The 21,780-nt window shown below is 37.8% G+C and overlaps 1 protein-coding gene across 2 annotated transcripts in view; it reads left to right on the top strand.

Annotated features, from left to right (window-relative positions):
- Positions 1-21,780, top strand: part of LOC127423410 (far upstream element-binding protein 3-like) — a 48,871-nt gene extending 27,091 nt beyond the window's left edge. The window contains exons 10-19 of one of the 2 annotated variants that reach the window (XM_051667673.1): positions 2,378-2,480; positions 4,511-4,611; positions 5,428-5,569; positions 11,366-11,526; positions 14,720-14,793; positions 15,263-15,339; positions 15,449-15,517; positions 16,775-16,846; positions 16,934-17,058; positions 20,292-21,780. In XM_051667673.1, coding sequence (XP_051523633.1) covers positions 2,378-2,480; positions 4,511-4,611; positions 5,428-5,569; positions 11,366-11,526; positions 14,720-14,793; positions 15,263-15,339; positions 15,449-15,517; positions 16,775-16,846; positions 16,934-17,058; positions 20,292-20,300 — 933 coding nt within the window. In that variant the 3' untranslated portion in view covers positions 20,301-21,780. The remainder of the gene's footprint in view (positions 1-2,377; positions 2,481-4,510; positions 4,612-5,427; positions 5,570-11,365; positions 11,527-14,719; positions 14,794-15,262; positions 15,340-15,448; positions 15,518-16,774; positions 16,847-16,933; positions 17,059-20,291) is intronic. The other variant, XM_051667683.1, reaches the window with a different exon arrangement.

Raw genomic sequence — 21,780 nt, 5'->3', positions numbered from 1 at the left:
GTTCTCGGTGGTGAGTTGTGCGTGGTTGCCGCGGTGGATGGCGTGAAGCCTCCACACGCGCTATGTCTCCGTGACAACGCGCTCAACAAGCCACGTGATAAGATGCGCGGATTGACGGTCTCAGATGCGGAGGCAACTGAGATTCGTCCTCCGCCACCCGGACTGAGGCGAGTCACTACGCTGCCACGAGGGCTTAAAAAAAAATAAAAAATAAAAAAAAACGCACTGGGAATTGGGCATTCCAAATTGGGTGGAAAAAGGGAAAAAAAAAAATAAATAAATACAAATAATGCTTTTTAATTTGCTGACAAATAAGAACCGTTTCATTCTCATCAGTTGCAAATGTGTTCTCAATTATATTCAGAGCTGGTTGAACCATAAAGATGAGATAGTCTTGTGTTATATATCGCTGGAAAGATCTCGTTACTCGATGCGTAATCTAACATTTTCACATTATTCTCAGGTTAGGTAAAGAAAGTCAAATCTGGCCTCAATTATAAGCATCTTAAAATACGTACAACATGGACAGAAGACCCCTTTGTGGTTTGTTCTATGCTCACGATCTTAAAACATCAAAAATCAAAGCCACGGTAGGCTAATTTCTTGTAATCAATAAATGACATTTTATTGATTACAATTTATTTTCTAGCAGTCAAAGCGATATAGGTAAATATAAAGTAAAAAATAAATTCAGTCAAAGGCAGTGTCTGTACAACATGTTCACTCTGGTTTTAACTGTTTATAATTAATCCATGTTTACCTCATTTTCATACAAAATAAATGTTATACTCATTTTTTAAATGTGTAGCACACTTTACAGATAACAGCAGTTCACTCGGTTTCATGCATCTCTTGTAAACAAAAAAATTATATTTAATACATTGACTAAATATGTGTATCAAAACACATAAACTAATCAATCGAGGCAGGGTAATTGCCTTTTTTCCATGTTACACAACAGTCTCAAATTGTAGAAAGCAATCAGCAGATTTGTTTCACTCAGAGGTCAAAGTGCAGTGAGTAAGTGTATGAAATTCCCACAGACACACAAATATAATAAACTTGAGTGTCTTTTTGTCACGCTTTTCCTTATTACTTCCTGAAATATACAACATAGACAATGACATATCTAACTTACAGCAGACTGTGTGTGTGTGTGTCTGAGTGTGTGTGTGTGTGTCTGTGTCTGAGTTAATGCGTGCACGTGCGCCTGTCTGAGTGTGTGCGCGTGTGTGTCCGTGTCTGAGTGTGTGCGCGTGCATCTGAGTTAGTGCGTGCGTGCGCGCCTGTCTGAGTGCGTGCGCGATGCGCGCGCCTGAGCGCGTGCTTGAGTGTGTGCGCGCGTCTGAGTGCGTGCATGGGTGCATCTGAGTGCGTGCGTGCGCGTGTCTGAGCGCGTGCATGTGTCCGAGTGTGTGTGTGTCCGTGTCTGTCTGTCTGAGTGTGTGTTCGCGCATGTGTCTGAGTGTGTGTCCGCGCATGTGTCTGAGTGTGTGTCCGCGCATGTGTCTGAGTGTGTGTCCGCGCATGTGTCTGAGTGTGTGTCCGCGCATGTGTCTGAGTGTGTGTCCGCGCATGTGTCTGAGTGTGTGTCCGCGCATGTGTCTGAGTGTGTGTCCCCGCGTCTGTCTGTCTGTCTGAGTGTGTGTCCCCGCGTCTGTCTGTCTGTCTGAGTGGGTGTCCCCGCGTCTGTCTGTCTGTCTGTGTGGGTGTCCCCGCGTCTGTCTGTCTGTCTGTGTGGGTCCCCGCGTCTGTCTGTCTGTGTGGGTGTCCGTGTCCGTGTGTGTGCGCGCGCGCACATATCGGAGGACTTTGTATGTACAAACACACATCCACATATGTGTTTATCTAAAGCATTGTGATGCTCCTGAACACTTAATATTTCTGTATTTTGTAGTCTAATCCATTCATTTCCAGTGGCTGGTCATTTTTGATCGGGAACGAAACAAGTGTAACAAAGTTAAATAAAACCAAAAAAATGTAAAGAAAATGGTCCAGATTTTTTGTGTTTTCAGATACCACATGTGAACAAAGTCAATGAATTTTATTCCAATTGGATCAAGTAAAACAACTATTCTTAAGAAGAAAAAAAAAGTTGTCCGGGTCAAAATGACTGAAAACACAACATAAGGGTTAAATTAAATAATTTTGATCTTAGATGATTATTATGATCATCTGAAAATAATGATTCTGTCATTTACTCATCCTCATGTTGTTTGCAACCTGCATTGCTTAATTTCATCTGTGGAACACAGAGATAAAAATAACCAAGGACTTTCATGTTTAGCATGCATGATAAATATGTGTTGAATAGATTTTACAGTGAAACTCAAAGGTCCACGTCATGTAGAAGTGTTGATTGTGTTGGCACACGCAGGTGGCAGTGCCCAGGTTTGCAGTGGGTATCGTCATTGGCAGAAATGGAGAGATGATCAAGAAGATTCAGAATGATGCAGGAGTCAGAATCCAGTTTAAACCAGGTAAGTGTGAACTTCAAGAACACAAACTCATTCACTGTCTGTCCAGGTAATGATAATACAACAATAGACCAGCATGCAACAAAGTAGCAGCTCATTTGAAATAATAGCTGCACAATTGTTGAATGAAAAGTTGTACAAACAACATAAGAAATTAGGTGCAGTTTTTTTGGGGCTAATATTGCTGAAAATATTTCAATGTATGAGTCTAAACAGATGGGTGTGTGGTATCAAGATGCCATTTTATATCATGGTATCTTCTCCCAATACTGTAGTGCTCTCCTCATGAAGTATGTACTCCATTTAGGGTCATGTTAGGACACACTTGCATCACACAAATCTCTTTAAGACATGAGGCTCTAAAGGGATCATTGAAGTGCTAAGTTTACCAGATTAATATACTGTTTTCTGTCATGTTTACTCTGTTTACACTGACCGATTGCAATCCTATAAATATTTATGTTTGCTGAACAACCGGTCAGAATTTAGTGTAGCTTTTAATAATACGTTTCATGTTTCTGTATGAATTACCCTTAAACATGTTATCATGCACACAACATATGGGCTTTTTCCAGAAAAAGACATTATATTAGTAACCTTGGTACATTTGTCACATCATATATGATAAAAACTGATTTATTTCAAATGGTGAAACATCTGAAAACAAAGTGGGTGACTGTTTTTGGTTCTACAGTTGCAAGAAAAAGTATGTGAACCCTTTAGAATTAGCTGGATTTCTGCTTTAACTGTTTATACAATTTGATATCTTCATCAAAGTCACAAGTGTAGACAAACACAGTGTGCTTAAGCTAACAACACACAAACAATTATAATCAATTATAATGCCTTTATTGAACACATCCCATTAAACATTCAGAGTTCTGTGGAAAAAGTAAGTGTCAAGGTGGTCTTTGGCAAACTTCAGGTGTGCAGAAATGTTTTTGTTGGAAAGCAGCGGCTTCCTTCATGATGTCCTGCCATGGACACCATACCTGTTTAATGTTTTCTGTATAGTAGACTCATGAACAGAGATGTTAACCAGCTCCAATGATTCCTTCAAGTCTTTATCTGTCACTCTAGGGTTCTTTTTTACCTCATTGAGCATTCTGCGGTGTGCCCTTTGAGTCATCTTGACTGGACGGCCACTTCTAGAGAGAGTACCTATAGTACTAAATCATCTCCATTTATAGACAGTTTGTCTAACTGTGGACAGATGAATATTTAAGCTCTACACGATAACTCTGTAACCCTTTTCAGCTTTATGCAAAGCAGCAATTCTTGATCATAGGTCTTCTGAGATCTTTTTTGCGAGGCATGGTCCACGTCAGCAGATGCTTCATGTGAATGAGCAAACTCAAAATATTTGAGTGCTTTTTCTAAGTCAAAGTAGCTCTAACCCACACCTCCAATCTCGTTTCATTAACTGGACTCCAGGTTTGCCAACACCTGATTCTAATTAGCTTTTGTTGACGTCATTAGCCTAGGGGTTCACATACTTTTTCCCAACCTACACTGTGAATGTTTGAATGATGTATTCAGTATGTACAATAACAATACAATAATGTGTGTGTTATTAGTTAAAACAGATTGTGTTTGTTCATTATTGTAACTTAGATGAAGATCAAACCAGATTTTAATACAAATTAATACATAAATCCAAGTAATTCCAAAGGGTTCACATACTTTTTCTTGCCACTGTATGTGTCAATTATTAGTTAATTGTTTTGGAAGTATTTAACTTGGTTCTGAGAATAAATAGGCATAATTAGTCAGATTCCTCAGTTGTGTAAATTTCTCCTCGTCATTCAAATTCCAGTTTAACATCCTGTAAAGTGTGGCTGATTCAATTCAGATTCGCTCTTGTGAATTCAAAGGGGCTGATTCTTAAATTCTGCGCAGCTCTGTAGCTGTGTCTTTAGTTAAAGTTTGTTTAAAAGTGTGACATGTTCAAATCAGATTCTTCTATGTTTTAAATCCCCTGGTAGTCTTGTAAATCTTCTATCTTTACTCCTAAACGTGTGTGTGCGTTTCAGATGATGGTATCAGTCCAGACCGGATCGCTCAGGTGATGGGTCAGACCGATCGATGTCAGCACGCCGTTCACCTCATCAATGAGCTGGTGCACACAGCACAGGTACATCTGCACTACTCAAACAAATAAAGGAACTGTTCAGCAAAAATTAATTGTCAATTACCTGCACTGTCATTCCAAACCTCTATGACTTTCCTCTGTAGAACACAAATTAAGTTTAGTAGAATGTTTCAGTTCTGTAAGTCCATTCAATGCAAGTGAATGGTGACCAGAACTTTGAAGCTCTAAAAAGCACATAAAAGGAGCATAAAGGTAATTCATTAGACTCCAGTGGTTTAATCCATGCCTTCAGAAGTGATATGATAGATGTGGGTGAGAAACAGATAAATATTTAAGTCCTTTTTTACTATAAATCTCCACTTTCACTTTTGTTTTTGACAATTTGCATTGTTCGTGCATATCACCACCTACTGGCCAGGGAGGAGAATTTATAGTAAAAAAGGACTTAAATATTGATCTATTTCTCACCCAAACCTATCATATCACTTCTGAAAACCACTGGAGTCTTATGCATTACTTTTATGCTGCCTTTATGTGCTTTAATGGAGCTTCAAAGTTTGTCACTATTCACTTACATTGTATGGACCTACAGAGCTGAAATATTCTTCTGAAAATCTTCATTTGTGTTCTGCAGAAGAAAGTAAGTCATCTGGGATGGCATGAGGATGAGTAAATGAGAATTTTCATTTTTGGGTGAAATATCCCTTTAAGTGGTTATTCACTGATAATAGTTGGATCCCCGTTTTATTCTTAGTTCTCAGTCCCACATCTATGTGAGATTCTGGAATGGGACAATACCTAAAACTTTGTTTTTTATCTTAATTTCCCTATTCTCTTGGGTCCCTCGTATCTCCTCAGGAGCGTGACGGTTTTGGAGGTCCAATTGGACCTAGAGGTCGTGGCAGAGGTCGTAGTGATTGGAGCATGGGAACCCCTGGAGGACTGCAGGAAGTCACCTACACAATACCTGCTGATAAGTGTGGCCTTGTGATTGGAAAAGGTTAGAACATCATCACATGCACACTTTTGACCTGATCAAATCTTACATGAGTTACAAAAGAGAAAAGTTTTAGTGTTAAGGTTCTCTTATTATCATTATTCAGATTTCTAAATGCAAAGCTCATCCTGTCTGCTCCAAACATCAGTTTATAAAAATGACACTTATAAATGCTTAAACGCTCTTCATTGTTTTTCTATGGGGTAAAACACAGCACTGGGTGGTCTTCTCTTGTGTGACACTTTCATCAGTTTAACGCTCTCTTGTGCTGTCTGGAGGTGTGCTCTGGGGTTCTGCCTCTGTCAACCTCCTTTTTTTGTCCACAGTGATTAATATCTCTACGGCTGGTGGGTCTGATATTCACTTTAAAACCCAAACTCAACACATTGACCGCTGCTTCATTCAGTGACTTAGTAATACAAAAATATAGCGTTGAACTCTGCATCTAAATAATACAAAATTCAAAGAATACATTCCCTTATTCATTCTGAAAATCATGCAACAAAAAATAAATATTTTATATTGCATAATTTGTCTTTCACATTTTTAAACTTAAAAAAAAATATTTCATGTAAAATGTTTTGTTTTTGCTTTTAGTTGTTTATCGCCAAGATGCATGTAAATAATCTGTTATTAAACTGAAACATACGACATTTGTTTTGCATTATGTAAAATACTTTAAAGTGTTTAAGTAAGGGCTGCACAATTAATCTGAAAAAATAATCAGGATTACAACTACAGCTGCAGCAATTAACCAATCGTGAAAAATGTCAATTACAGCTCTTCGTTTAGGTCTACTCGTGTTGCGTTAAAATGTTTGATTTACCATGCATTTTTTTTTGTCCGCTGTGTGCAAGTGCAAGGATGCATTGTCAAATCAGAAGCATCAGTAAGGACATCCTTGTACAGAATTGTTACGTTGCTCGATTTCTGCATATAATTTATTAATCCTTTTAAGCTGTGACTATTTTTAAAGATTTTCTGTTTCAGTGGCACAGACCAAAATTAAAGGCTTATAACTTGACAAAAAAAAAACAAGAATGGTCAAGTGTTTGGTATCATTGTAAAGAAAACGTAAAAAAAAAAATTATCTAGATTGATAAATTCTTAGACACTCAGCCTAAGAAACTGCTGAAAAATTACCAAATAAATTGAGCCAAAGTTGGACTTTCTTATTTTTCTTATTTAACATTATCTCTGGGTGTAAATAAGGTGGCTCTGAAAAATTGTTGATGCGACAAAGCAATCAAATATAATTTATCATAGTGTCCAAAAGCATCTCCAAAAAAATAAAACATAATAATTGTACATAAGAACTAATTACACATGCAAACACAACAATGACTAAAGGTTTGCATAGCATGCAGACATGATTTTAGTAATGAGATTTCACAGAATGAGTTTCATTCTGTGTCATTTGAGTCATCATTGAGTCTGTGTCATGTATTTGGCGCCATCTCCTGGTGGTCATATGTAACATTGTGCTTCATGTGGATTATCTAATGATCTCTGCATCTGATTATCTTGTGTGTGGACTCAATTGAAAGATAATCGCCTCTAATAATGATATGTGATATTTTATGTTCTGTTTATTTATCGTGAAGTTACAAGTGAAAACGCGGCATATAAGTAACATCAACATAATTGTCAAAGATATATACTTAGCTATTACTCTCTATATTTTTGTCTGTGAGTAAAACAAATAGGCTGGTTGTATTCTACTCTTTGAGAGCTTTCCAACAACATATGACACATGACTATTTGATCAGTTTGATGTTTTTACTGATTGCAATAATATGTACAGTGCAACTTTAATAAATTATCAAAACAGAATACTTCTGATTTATCAGCAAATTTCAAAGCACTTGTTCAGTTTTGGTCATAATGTCTACATGCATTGGAAAGTAGAGCTTCTAAGCTTTCAAACGATACATATTTTGTGTTGATCAAGACTGTAGTTATTAATGTTTTGACACATTTTTTTTTTTCCTCGCAGGCCCATCTGAGCTTAAAGGGCTAAACGTTTAAATAATACTTGTTTTTCATGCAAATTAAGTAATTTAGGAACAAAGTTCTCAGCTTGTTTTGGATGTGTAGCCTACATAAATAAAATGGCATAAAGTTGCCCCACACAAAAGAACCTTTTTAAAGTTAATTATATTACATCTGAACAACCACAATTAGAGTATCTAGAGAAATAATAATCCAGCCCTATTTTAAGTAAAACCTTACATCTATATATAATGCATCGTCAGGCTAAAAATGCATCCAAATTAAGTAATAATTTGCTAGGCTAATATGCCATTCGCTATTTTAAAGATTCCCATTCCGTGTACCAAACATGCTGTTAACTCTGACCTTAAGTGCTGTAGTTTGAGACACAAATCTCATTGTTTACCAGCTTTGTTAGAGTCTTTTTTCACTGATTGTTGAAGACCACCAGTGTAACCGTGTCTCCGCTTTAACCAGCACTATTTAACAAAACCAGTTCTCTGTAAGCTTGAATGAGAGATCGTTGGTCAGCCGCGGTCCATGAAGTGAATGCTGAGGGTCTTTATCTTCCTCTCCGTTTCACTGGAGAGCTCATAATAGCTTCATTAATGCAGAAGTTAAATTTGTTTGACAATAGATTAGTGGATCGGGCTCAGTCAATTGGCCCTGGCATGGAGCCAAAGAGAGGCGGAGCTTTATTGAGAGGCATTTTCAGCCCAGGGTCAGCAAAGGTCACACCGCCCAGGAATGTCCCCCACAAGTGAATAATCACAGAACTGATGTTTGGACATCCCCGTGCTTCCCCCTTACGAGGCCTTTCTGGCTTTTTAAACAGGCTGTAGACACCCTCCTTTCCATAAGCAGAAACTCTTATTATTTAAACTTTGAGCATTTAGATTTGTGTATTTAAGAACATAATTTTGATGAGAAATTATAATGAGCATTTTGCATTTCAGAAAATAAACAATTCTGTAATATTTTGTGATTTTTAAGTGTTATATCGAATCGAGATTATATCGAATCGTAAACCTCATATTGTGAGAACTATATCGCCCCATCCCTATATTAATGTATTGATTTTTATCATTTAAGTGATATTTAGATTTTATTGACTTTGATGCAGCCCTTTGAAAGTTCATCAGATTTTTCAAATGCTTAATTCACAATAATGAGTTTAAGTGAATTTATTGAATGAAAAAAATCAGATGCAATTAAAAAATGTTGATGGATTTCACTTGTTCGCTCACCTCCGAATCATATTTGCCCAAATTCCACAATCATGCAAGTTTAACACACTCTTTATTTGTTGGAGAGTGTGTTGTTTTAACATAACACAGACATGGCACATGTGGAGGCTTCACGCTATTCTCCGCGGCATCCACGCACAACTCGCCACGCGCCACACCGAGAGCGAGAACCACTATATAGTGACTCTACCCTCCCTAGCAACCAGGCCAATTTGGTTGCTTAGCAGACCTGGCTGGAGTCACTCAGCACACCCTGGGATTCAAACTCTCAACTCCAGGTGTGTTAGTCAGCGTCTTTACTTGCTGAGCTACCCAGGCCCCCGCTGAGACCAAATCTTAACACTAATGAACTTTATGAATCACACTTGTTCTTAAAGGTGCTGTAAGTGATTTTAGCCATTCTACTTCGAGACTGAGGCTTTGAATTAGCCACGCCCCCTCTTTCCAAAACCCCGCCCTCCAGAGATACCAAATGAGCTTTGAGGCTGACATCGTGCAGAAACGGTTGTTAAAATAACAGCAGCAAAATTGCGCCCTCTACTGACAACTGTTATGAACAACATGGCATAAAAATGGCATTAAGCCACAATAATTCACTGCAACTTCAATACTATGAAAACGTGAAAAATGATTGACAGGTCAAAAGCGTTATTGACCGCGGTCCGTGGACACACATTTTGTTTGCTGTTTACAGAGTCAAAGGTGTCGGAGACCGATGAAATATCTCACGACACTTTCAATAATAGGAAAATTTTGAAAATTGCATACCTTTCCATGAACGAATCGCTTACAGCACCTTTAAGTCTAGGAATAAGAGCAAAATTATGTCGTTCAGAATTTTGACACACTTAAGGCCCCGATATGCTTTCAGAGAAGTTCTTCTGCTCTCTTCGTTAAGGAGTAAAAAGAAGTTCTAATCAGCCGAGCAATGGTACACTGTTCCGGAACATTCATACATCCACCACACCGCTGTGGGAGGAGTTTAGAGGAGCATTTAAATATGAAAACCTAAAATAATGTGATGCAGAATGAGGCATAAAGTCATTGATAACACATTTTTATGAGTAGAATTTACATGAGGCCAGTAAAAGAAGCTGTTTTAACCACTCAATGATGAATTTAAATAATGTATATGCACAGTAGAGAAAGTTTAATTTGTCTTGTTTACATTCTGATATATCATCCATGATATGCACCGATTGCACTCTTTTATTGTAATTTATGATGACACTGGCTATGTTTACATGCACTAATTTTCGTCAATCCAAATAAATTAAATCCGATTGCAGATTCCGGATGTACTGTTTAAATGTCCCCTAAACTTTGCAGTCCGATACAGATATTAGTTTACATGTGCATTACATGTATTCCGCTCAAAACTTCTGCGCATGTGAGTAGCGTCAGTCATTGTGTTTTGAAGAAGCGGAGAAAGGCTGAGAAAATTAAAATGGCACCAAAGTCCGTAATTGCCCCCCCACCACATCTCTGCGCATGAGTGCAAGGTAATTTAGAATATGATTGAGAAAGTAGTCGGATTCAAATGTTTACATGGCTAATATTTTTCTTATAAACTGATCATTGTGTTTATGTGAAGGATTTTCAATCCGATTGAGCTATCAGTTGGATTATAAATGGATTATTTGGTTGCATGTAAACATGGCTACTGATACTACTGCAAAGATGGGTGTATAAAAGAGTAATAATGGGCAAAATACAGACAAAAGGATTGTGATGGAGGCATATCATTCATTGGGAAGATGTGTGAATGGCGTTCGCTGTAGATGGCACTTGAGTGTTTAAGTAGATATTATTTATTTCGTAGACTAAACAACCAAAATCGCATGACATGTTCTTGCACGGCAGTATGTTCACATTGGATACTGACTGAAAAATGTAAACAAAGTAGTAGGTGGAGCTTCAGGTCACACCTACCGATGACGTGAACCAATGGCAGTAAGAAGGTGTTTTGCAGCCGTTAAGACATTTTCCTAAAAGTTCGCCCAGGCGAGCTGTTCTGAACCACTGAAATGAACACAAAAACACCTTTTTGGCCAGATTTAGTTTTAAATAACATACCCATTCATTCTTCGATTTTATATGAAGTATATCTGGGCCTTTAAGACTACAATTTCACTCTTAGCATAAAGCTCTATGCATACCGCCCCAGGTCTATTTTGGTTGTTTTTTCAGGCGCACAATCATACCTAGTGTCTTCAACTGGAAAATGAAATTACCACGTCTTATTTGCTTAGCTACTTAGATTAGCTTTATTATCACAATATCATAACTTCAATTCTTGATACAAAACCAGTGAAATTTGTTTTTCTATACCAGTCTCACCAAATTGAACTTGAAGAATGGTGTGTGGCTTGAGAATGTTAGGAAGATCAAATTGATATTCACTAGTACAATATTTTTGGCAACACATGTGCTAAATTGTTTCTACAACATGTAAACAAGAAATGTGGATGCCAACTCTTTAAACGAATAATTCTCTTTAATATTCTCTTAAATGGTTTGTTCTTTTACCAATGTTAACACTTCTTTGTGTTCTGCTCAGGTGGAGAAACCATAAAGAACATCAACCAGCAGTCTGGTGCTCATGTGGAGCTCCAGAGAAATCCTCCTCCAAACACCGACCCCAACATCAGGATCTTCTCCATCCGTGGGTCTCCTCAGCAGATGGAGATGGCCAGACAACTGATAGATGAAAAGATAGGGGTACGTGATCTACATAATACCTCAGTCTGTTTTGTAGGTGCCCAAAACATATGGTACGCAGGTACTTGAATGCAAACACTCGATGACAGCTCAATGATGCTCGCTATTGTGTTCTGTAATGTGCCAGAACTCATAACTCATAACGCAGCTCAAGTACGCATTTTCAACCGCACTGAAGTTTGTTGCCGCCACAGTGATGTAAGAATGATGTTAAAGTATTTGGGCAATACTAGCATTACGGGCGTTGCATTTGCAGTGAATTCAACCTCATGTACAAAGTACTTATTGCCAGCATTTCGAACCATTTGTATGTATAATTATAGACCCCTACAGTCCAGACATTAGAAAACTTTCAACCTAGACTAGTTTTTTCCCCAGTTTAGATCGGGAAATTAACTTGACGCGACAAAGAGGGACATACGTTTTTGCAAGACCACACACTTTGTAAAAATAATAATAAATATAGCTGCAAGCAGCAATTGTCGGGGTTCAAGCCTTTTAACAACTTTCAAAGTATGCAAAAAAGGTATGTATTTGTATTTGTATATGTACTTTGTAAGTTGCTGAATTTGCAAACTGGTGTTAAATATGACTCTGTCTTGTTCAACGATCCTGAAACAGGATAAAGTCAGACTTAAAATGTGCGGAAAAGTTATTGTTAATGCAGAGTTTGTGAGCAATGTAAAACTGTTGAATATGTGTATCAAGTTTCGTAACATTTGGCCTTTTCGTTTGGTAGATATTGGTCAATACATACAAAATGGACAACGCCTGAATTCGTTGGCTTATATCTTTGCAACTTTTTGTCAGGAGGGTTCATAGTAGACACCAATTTTTGTGAGAATCGGATACATTTAGTGGAGAATAGCGGAAACATTTTATAAAATGCAATAAAACGAAGATATACATTTTGTAGGTCTTGGTCCAAGGAATTAGAGGAAAAAGAATTTTGAGATTATTCAACTCTGTTGCGGAGTTATTGGCAAAAACATAAATGTCCTTGTTATAGCACCACCTTGTGGTCTATTTTCACAAAGCTTGATACAGAGCCTCATTCTGACACTGACTACAAATATTTCAAGTTTTGTAATGGTCGGCCATTCAGATTTGATGTTATTAGCTGCTGAAATTTGATTGGCTGCTGGTGGCCATGTTTTTTTATTTGTCCAGCTGATATTGTAGGATTTGTTAGCCTTTGGCCCCTACAAGATGCATACCAATTTTCAACTTCGTTGATCATACGGTTGCGGAGTTTTTTTTTTTGTAGCCCTATAGGCGAGACTTTGTATTAAGTTTCGTAACATTTGGCCTTTTTCATTTGGTAGAGATTGGTCAATACGTACAAAATGGACGACGCCTGCCCAATTTGTTGCCATATCTTCGCAATGCTTCAAATCAAAATTCCTTTAACTTTTTGTCAGGAGGGTTCATAGTAGACACCCCAGTTTTTGTGCGAATTGGACATACGGCCTAGGAGGAGTTCGAAAAAGTAGGTTTTTCGAATTATGCAAATTAGCGCCCAAAAATGGAATTGGAGATCTACGTTTTGTTCGACTTGAGCCAAGGAATCCAATGATGTAAGATGCTTGAGTGTGAGACAAACGGTTTGGGAGTTATGGGCCAAAACGTAAACATGATCACTATAGTGCCACCTTGAGGCCGATCGGGCCGAATACACTGTAGTACTCTGGGGGACTACCTTCCCTCAAAGTTTCAGCTCTCTATGACATCCGGTTTGGTCTGCACGGTCGGTTTTAGGGCAGAATAATAATAAAAATAAAAATCCTTACAATTACAATAGGGTTTCAGCCCTACGGGCTTGAACCCCTAAAAATAGCCACAGAATGTAGAAGGGTTGGCACTCCTAAAAACAAAGTATTACATTTTTATTAATTGTCGTTTTTGCATAAATGGGGAAAAACTGGTCTTGACATCTGTTACGGACGTGACAGTTGTGAAAGCAGCACTTGCGTGATGAGGGGAAAACCATCCAAAGCGCTTTGAAACCTACAGACTTTGACCTCTGAGACTTCGGTATGATATCCATTAAGGTTGCATGATAAATTGAAATAAGATTGAAATCGCAATATGGCCTTGCACAATTACTAAACCGCTTCAGTCAGCGCTGCGTGAGCGAGCAGCGCCCTCTAGTGGGTGTGCCACACATGCCGAGCAGCGCAGCAATATTATATGATGTTTATCAAATTACTATTCAAACCACAAAGTTTTTCAACATGATCCAACATGAAGTGTGGTTTTTAAACATGCCTAATTTTGTTTTAAAGGTCTCAGACAACAGATTTACATGCATCCAAGGTCAAAAAACACTTTAATTTGCTCATAATTTAAATTGCAGCATTACCTTTTTTTTCCCCAGTGTCAAAAACGACTTGTTCAATGATCCGTTCTAAAGGATTCATTCTAAACTCTTTTCAGAGAGCATACTCTGCTCTGATTGGTCAGATGTCCCAGTCTGTTGTGATTGGTCTACCGTTTAGTGTAGTGTTTGAGGGCAGGTCAAAGCTGTTTGCGAGCAGCCAATGAAGACCAGAGGCGGGTTTTTTGTTACCAAATTATTTAGGTTAGTACAGGAAGTAAGTCTGGAATTACTAACGACTCGTTTCAGGTGTTCATAGTCGGTTCTTTCTTTTGGGAGTCAATAACTCCATTTGTCATGCACTTTGATTTTAGACTTTTTTTCATTCACAAACACACTATATAACACTACATGAAAGGTAATATTTGAAAAACCATAGTAGGTGCTCTAAAGTAATGAAGACCATTTGTTACTTAATATCAACATAAGTTATCTTTGTACTGAAATAATTTTCTTGGTATACACAGCACTTATAGTTTAAATGAGCAGCCCGATTCGCTGTTCTCCGCATATTTAAAACAGCATTTTAAATTCACCATTTTTAATATGACTTCTCCTCTGCTCCCGTGGCATTATTGAATAATAAAGTGTAAGCTTCAGAATCTTGCTGGATGTAGTAGGTCATTTGGGTATGTTGCGCCTTCTATTTTATGAATAATGTGGATTCGGACACCCAACACCATTGGCATATTGTTTTTAGCATATTGTCTAGTAGAGAAGTATGCATATTCAGAACCAGCATGGATATCTGTAACCATTGACCTTGCCCAGTATCTTGTTTAATCTCTGTCTCGTTTTCCTCCTGTCCTCATTTAGGCCACTGGAATGGGCGGAAATGGCAGTTTTGGACTCAGTCCTTTCACCCAAGGACCAGCCACCCCTCACCAGAAGTGAGTATTTTCTTACTCTTAAGTGTCGTAATTAAAATATTGAATATCTTTGAAAAGTTAGATGTTATGGACTTAAACTGTCCAATCCAATGGATTCATTGAAAGCACTCCTTGTTGATTAGGAACATGACTGTGCACCTTGACTCCTGTAAATGATGTGGAAGCCAGTCATCCAGTCTGATTAGAACTGTCCATTTCAACCAGCTTTTGATGTTTTTGTGTGCAATATGCATCAGATGGTCCACTGGCAGACTGGGGGTTCCCATTTTCATTTGGGGTGTGTGAGGTCTCTAGTTCAAATCCTGGACAAGCCCCCAATTATTACTACCATCTCAATCATGGGTTGGAGTTCTCCGTTGCAGCATTTCACAAATGCAGTCAATTTCAGAATGATGCTGAGACTAGATTGAATGTAACCCGTTTCATGTTGAGTATATTTATAATTGAAAAATGTGTGTTGTGTTTTTAGTGGTCCGCAGACATTCATGACTGGAGGGTGGGGTACCACATACCAGACATGGCAGCCACAGGGCCAACAGGACCCCAGTAAGTGGACCTTACTCCTGCACTTTGCCTCATTTGAGACTCTTTGTTCCCTTCAAATGTCACTGGACTTTTGTTTACCTTCATGTTCATTTGATTTTGGGGATTTCAGGTCACAATGGATCCCAGACCAGCCAGATGGACTATTCCAAAGCATGGGAGCAGTATTATAAAAAGCTAGGCAAGTGGCTCTTATAAGAGGGAAATTAACCAGTAGTTTTCTACGTAAATATTGTTAAGGTTTAGGTGAGATTGAGGGCTGCGTTTGGCAAAGAAGATTAATGGAGGTTCTTGATGAAGTCGAGAGATTTGCGGTTAAAGAGGAGGCCCATGACATTTTGCATTTGGCTGGGTGGGATAGGGTGTTAGTGTATTTTAGGGCTTTATCATGGTAAATATAAGCTTAAAACATCTACTTGGAGTGTTTTATCTTGCCAAGCATTCTTAGGGGCCAAACACTGAAGGTGTGTAGACACCTCTGTTGTGTCAGTTCTCTTATTCGTCTGTTTCCTATGTCTGAAAGTCTATGGCAACCCCTAGAACAGTTTGGTAAAAAGTTGTGAAATTTGGCACACTGTTTGAAACTAGGCTGAACATTCTTGTTGCCAATTTTGGAGTCATTCTCTCAATCCCTCTAGTGCCACCATCAGTTCAAAATTTCACCTACATACTTTTTAGCTTATAACTTTTTAACCAAAAAGCTTAGAAACAAAATTCTGCTTATCTTCTGATTTCTTGGGACATTTCGAGCAGTTTCAGTCCCCAACCCCAACTTAATAATGCACACGGACCGTTTGCATCATCTGTACGTGCACCTGCCATTAACTGTACTAAAAGAGTGTCACAAAGCAGTCCCACTGTGCATGTGTGGAACGCGTCTGTGTGGCCTTGCGATCAAAAGAGTATACGTTGAAAGGCTGAACGCCTGAAAGTATACCCTAACCTTTAGTTATCTTATTCTTCTGTTCCGTCTGGCTGGGAGTCTGTGGCAGCCTCCTGACCCGTGTGGTAAAAAGTTGTTAAATTTGGCACACTGATTGGAGTTGGCCTGAACATTCAAGTTGTCCATTTCGGGGTCGTTCTCTCAAACCCTTTAGCGCCACCAAAAGTTGAAAATGTCACACATCTACTGTATTGGCTTATAACTGTTGAACAAGAAGCAAAATATTTTCCAAAAAATTTCCTCTCATCTCTTTTTTGTCTTTTACGATTGGTTTAAGTTTCCTCTAAACTCAAATTTTCGCCTTTTCGAATTTTGTCAAACAAATTTTTTTCCCTACAGTTCCACAAATCTACCCAGTCTTATGGTTTGCTTCCCACATTTGTGCTTGGCCCATAATGGCTTCTTGCACTTATAGGTATCATTTGGTTTAGTTTTTCAGTGTCTTTGTTTTTGTTTTGTTCCTTAATCTCTGAGTTTGTTTCATGGTCTGTGCAGGTCAACAGAACCAGGGCCAGAGCAGCGGGTCGGACTACAGCAAAGCATGGGAGGAGTATTACAAGAAACAGAGTAAGCGCATCTCTCTGTGTTTTTTAATTCAATTTAGCACGACATTGTCACACGCTCACCCTTCTTTCCATCTCTCGCTGTCTTCAGCTCAGGCAGCCGGTCCTGGCTCTCAGCAGAGTTCTCCTCCAGACTACAGCGCCGCCTGGGTGGAGTATTACAGACAGCAGGGGGCGTATTATGGCCAGGGACAGACGCAGGCTCCCGGCCTTCCGGTAAACACAAGCGCACCTAAGCGTTTTCAATCACTTAAACAGATAATTGTGGTCCTGGATGTTGATTGGGCAATACAGTCGCACTAAAATGTACAATGTTGGATAGGAAGTGATTACATGTAATCTGGATTACAAAAATCAAGTATTGGTAATTGGATTACTATAACTGAACAATGCAGTCTTTGCCTTAAAAAATACATCCATTGAAAAAGATTTTACATCCAATGTTAAAGGCCCATGTTTTCTTGAGCATTCCGGATCGGCTTGCGTCTAGTCGACCGCATTGCCTTTTGTTAGTATAATCTTCTGACCACCAGCGAATACGAACACGTTGCATGCTGACTACAACTTCTTTGTGATACACTTTTAGTAGAGTCAATGGCCGGTGATGCGCACAGACAATGACCACGTCAGCGAGTCGACAAAATCTGGCCGGCGCGGACTGGATTGACCATTCATGTCACGCATACTGTGCGTGGAGCGATCCTTTGGCCTTAAAAATCTTAATGCACTTTTGCATTTGTAATAATTAGACACACATTCATTTCAAAGCAGGATAAAAAGTTCAGTTACTATCTTAATAACAATTCTCTTAAAATTAAAAATACATTCATGTTATCTTTGTTTTCCATTTTTGGTCACACAGTAACTATATTTCCATGCAAGGATTTATTTATTTTTTGCGACGGTTTAGCACATCAAAATGTTTACAGATATATCTGATGAAAACGCAAATTATCTATAAAATTTCACAAGTATCAACATAATATTTTTTCACTTTGACGCATAAATCCTACATCGTGAAAAACTAGTTTGTAAACACTTTGTCGAGAAAAATGACATTAATGCAAAAAATGTAGTGTCAAATGACTGAATTTACATCACATGATAGCGGAGAGGAACACTTGGACTGATGAGGAGACTCCAGTTGACCTCAGTTTCATTAAAGACATTAAGCTTAATGGCTGTATTTTCCTGACATTTTTTTGGACCGCGCTTTCGTACATCGGTAAAGATTACAGCATCTTTTACCAAAACGGCCAGTAAAAATAACCCATTTTACATTAATCCTGTGTGATTGACATGCTGGTAAAAAACAGTGAACCTGTCCAGCCTGTAAGCCTGATATATACGGTTGTTTTAGTTCACAGAGTGTCTGAAATGGATGTTGGCCAATGAGAAGACACCAGAAAAAAAAAAAACTTGTTTCTTTTTTATTGTATTGTATCCCATGAAGAAGAGAGAGAACAGCGCTGCGATTAAAATTATACAATGTGAACGGACTCCATATTTTTAATTCAAGAGTGTAATATAGGATTACAGACTCATTAATGCCACCAGTTCTGGTTCAATTTCTTATTATATTCAATTTCGATGTTGTCTTCTGACGTGTCTTACGATTGCAATTATGTAAAATGAAAACGACAGTAAGCTGGCCAATTTCAGTAAGTTGTATCAATACTCACAATTTGTGAAATACACAGTTCTGTATGGAAACGCCTCAAGCAGATTTGTTTTGCGCTAAACCAAAAGCTTTGCGACCAAAGTGTTTTTCTTTTTTTTCTTTTTATTTTTTAGTTATTTATTTTTTTAATAAAGAATGACGTCACCACGCACACCATTTTACCGGTAAAAGGCCATTTGAATGGAAACAAGCAGTCGATAACAAAACGGCACAAAAACTGGTTGAAAACTTGGTGTTATTTTCCCTTTTGTAACTTTTCAGGTACCTTTTGTTTTACTCAGACTGACAAATGGCAAGTTGCTGTTTTGATTTTATGTTTACTAATGTTGAATGGAAGTAGTGTAAATTGATACTTAATACTTGAAAAATTAAAGGAATATTGCAGGATCAACACAAGTTAATCTCAGTCGACAGCAGTTGTGGCATAATGTTGATTACCACAAAAATGTATTTCGACTCCTTCCTCCATTTATTTAAAAAAGCATAAATTGGGGGTCTGGGTATCTCAGCGAGTAAAGACGCTGACTATCACACCTGGAGTCGCGAGTTCGAATCCCAGGGCGTGCTGAGTGACTCCAGCCAGGTCTCCTAAGCAACCAAATTGGCCCGGTTGCTAGGGAGGGTAGAGCCACATGGGGTAACCTCCTCGTGGTCGTGATTAGTGGTTCTCGCTCTCAATGGGGCGTGTGGTAAGTTGTGTGTGGATCGTGGAGAGTAGCATGAGCCTCCACATGCTGTGAGTCTCCGCAGTGTCATGCACAACGAGTCACGTGATAAGATGCGCGGATTGACGGTCTCAGAAGTGGAGGCAACTGAGACTTGTCCTCCGTCACCCGGATTGAGGCGAGTAACCGCACCACCACGAGGACCTACTAAGTAGTGGGAATTGGGCATTTTAAAATTGGGGAGAAAAGAGGATCATTTAAAAAAAAAAAAAAAAAAAAGTACAAATGTGTGTTCCAGTGAGAGACTTACAATGGAAGTCAATGGGGTCAATCTGTAAACGTTAAAATACTCACTGTTTCAAAAGTATAAACAAGACATAAACAATATGTGTGTGAACATGATTTTACTGTGATTAAATCACTTACTATCCACATCTGTGTAAAATTATAGACAATTTTACAACTTTGTTACCATGATGATGTAATGTCAACAAACCCTAAAATCCTAAAACGACTGTAAAAATGACGATAACTTTACAGCTCCAATAATACACGAGTTTTAACAGAAGAATTAATGTAAGTGGTTTTATAAAATTATAAGATTCACATTTCTGACGTTGAACCCTCTAACAATTGACCCCATTGACTTCCATTGGAAGTGTCTCACTGGAACACAGATTTAAAGAAAAGGAGGGTCGAGTCGAAATACATATTTGTGCTAATCACTATTAAACTACAAATGCTGTCGATTGAGCTGAACTTGTATCCAACCCGGAATATTCCTTTAATAATTAAATGTAGATAATCATCTGAAAGTAATCAGATAAGATTACCTACAAGTGTCAGTAATGAATAAACATTAATCAGTAATGTAATATTTTACATGTAATCCATATACATGGATTACATCTCAGAAGTAATCTGCCCAACACTGCTGTGTGTATTACTGCACTATTAACCTTGTTTATCTGTCAGTGGATGACACATTATTATGAAGTAGTAAGTGTTTATGAAAGTTCTGTATTTTCAATATAGTCACTTATTGCGTAATTATCAACAAAGATTTTCTGTGTTGTAATCTTTTGGGTTCCTCTGTCCTGTAGGATCATTAAAGCGGCGACCACAGACCCTTTAGTTGAAGATTTTTGAATCACTGCGAGGAGGAAACAGACCTTTTGTAACAGAGGTTTCTAGATTTGCAACGCCTTGAAGACTTTGACTTTTTTTCTTAGTGAGAAACACTAGCTGTAGAATGACTTGTATGATTAAAAAAAAAAAAAAAAAGAGCGAGAGAGAGAGAGAGATCTATTTCTAAATCAGGACATTAAATTGTTACTAAATACTTGTGTACTCCATTATTTGAATGGGCAATTTCCGGGATCCTTTTTGGACTGTTTCAGAGTGGGTTTGTTTTCTATTCTTCTTATCGAATTCAATGTTATCACAAACCAAAACGAACCCCGGAGTTGTAACATTTTCATCAATCGCGCAATATAATCTATTATTTTTCTAGTTCTGTTGCAATAAAATGATTGTGGGCTTAGCAGTCTCGAATACGTTATCGTTTTGTTTGTCATGAAATGTTTTAAGAATATGTACAAAATGTTTTCTTTCTTATTCATGAAGCATTATAATTCAGTGAGATAAAAAAAACTGTGATTTTGTTACAGAAAAATATATTATTTTGTTACTCAAAAATACAATGAATGATGTTGGCAAATGGCGGTGAGTTCCTGATGTAATTCCTCATGTACTTTGTATTCTGTTTTTCATTGTCGTTTTATTGTACTCTGGTTAAAAAACAAAGGTGCAATATCTTATTTCATTTTTGAAACAAAGATGGACTTCTCTAATATTTTGACAGGCGTTTAACTTGTAGTTCTTAGAGAGATTTTTTTTAAACGTATATGGATAATTTTTTATTCCAGTGATTTGACGGGAAAGGGTGGTCTCTTGCATATATTGTGAGGTTGTTTTTTTGCCTTTGCTATCTTGTAAAACTATGTATGTATGCTCGATACTTGACTAAATAGTTTATTTAAAAATATATATAATCAAATCAAAGACTTTTTTTTGTCCTGCATTTTACAGGAAAACTGTCCCTGTTTTTCTGTTCTCTGTTTTCATACTGAAATTTGTCAAAGATTGTGAATGTGTAATTTGAAATTTGATGTTGCATCTTGCATACAGATGAACTTTTATGTATGTTCTTTAAACTTAAACTTTAAAGCATTCAAGACTGCTAAGCCCGAGAGCCTACCTGTGTATTAATTAAGTGTCGTTTTTTATATTCAAAGTATTCAAAGATCAAAGTTGCGTCTTGTTTGGTACCACCCCCATTTCTCTGAAGCCCCCTAACCAGTACACACTGTGGAGTCCTGTACAGTCCCATTGGAATAACTTTTAATTATATTTTTTTTTTCTTTCTACTCTGTGTGATCTAATATATGTATGATTGAGTAGTTACGAATTGATCTAGTATTAACTTCATTGCTTAATGAAAAGGGATATTATAATTTCAAAATGTTTAATTTTAGTGTTTCTTTCTTCCTCATGTACAGGTAACCATGTATTAAAAATATCAAAAGACTA

This window comes from Myxocyprinus asiaticus, chromosome 3 (genome assembly GCF_019703515.2).
Source record: "Myxocyprinus asiaticus isolate MX2 ecotype Aquarium Trade chromosome 3, UBuf_Myxa_2, whole genome shotgun sequence".
Classification (NCBI taxonomy): Eukaryota; Metazoa; Chordata; class Actinopteri; order Cypriniformes; family Catostomidae; genus Myxocyprinus; species Myxocyprinus asiaticus.
The sequence above is the reverse complement of the archived record's forward strand: the minus strand, read 5'-3'. Positions and strand labels throughout refer to the sequence as shown.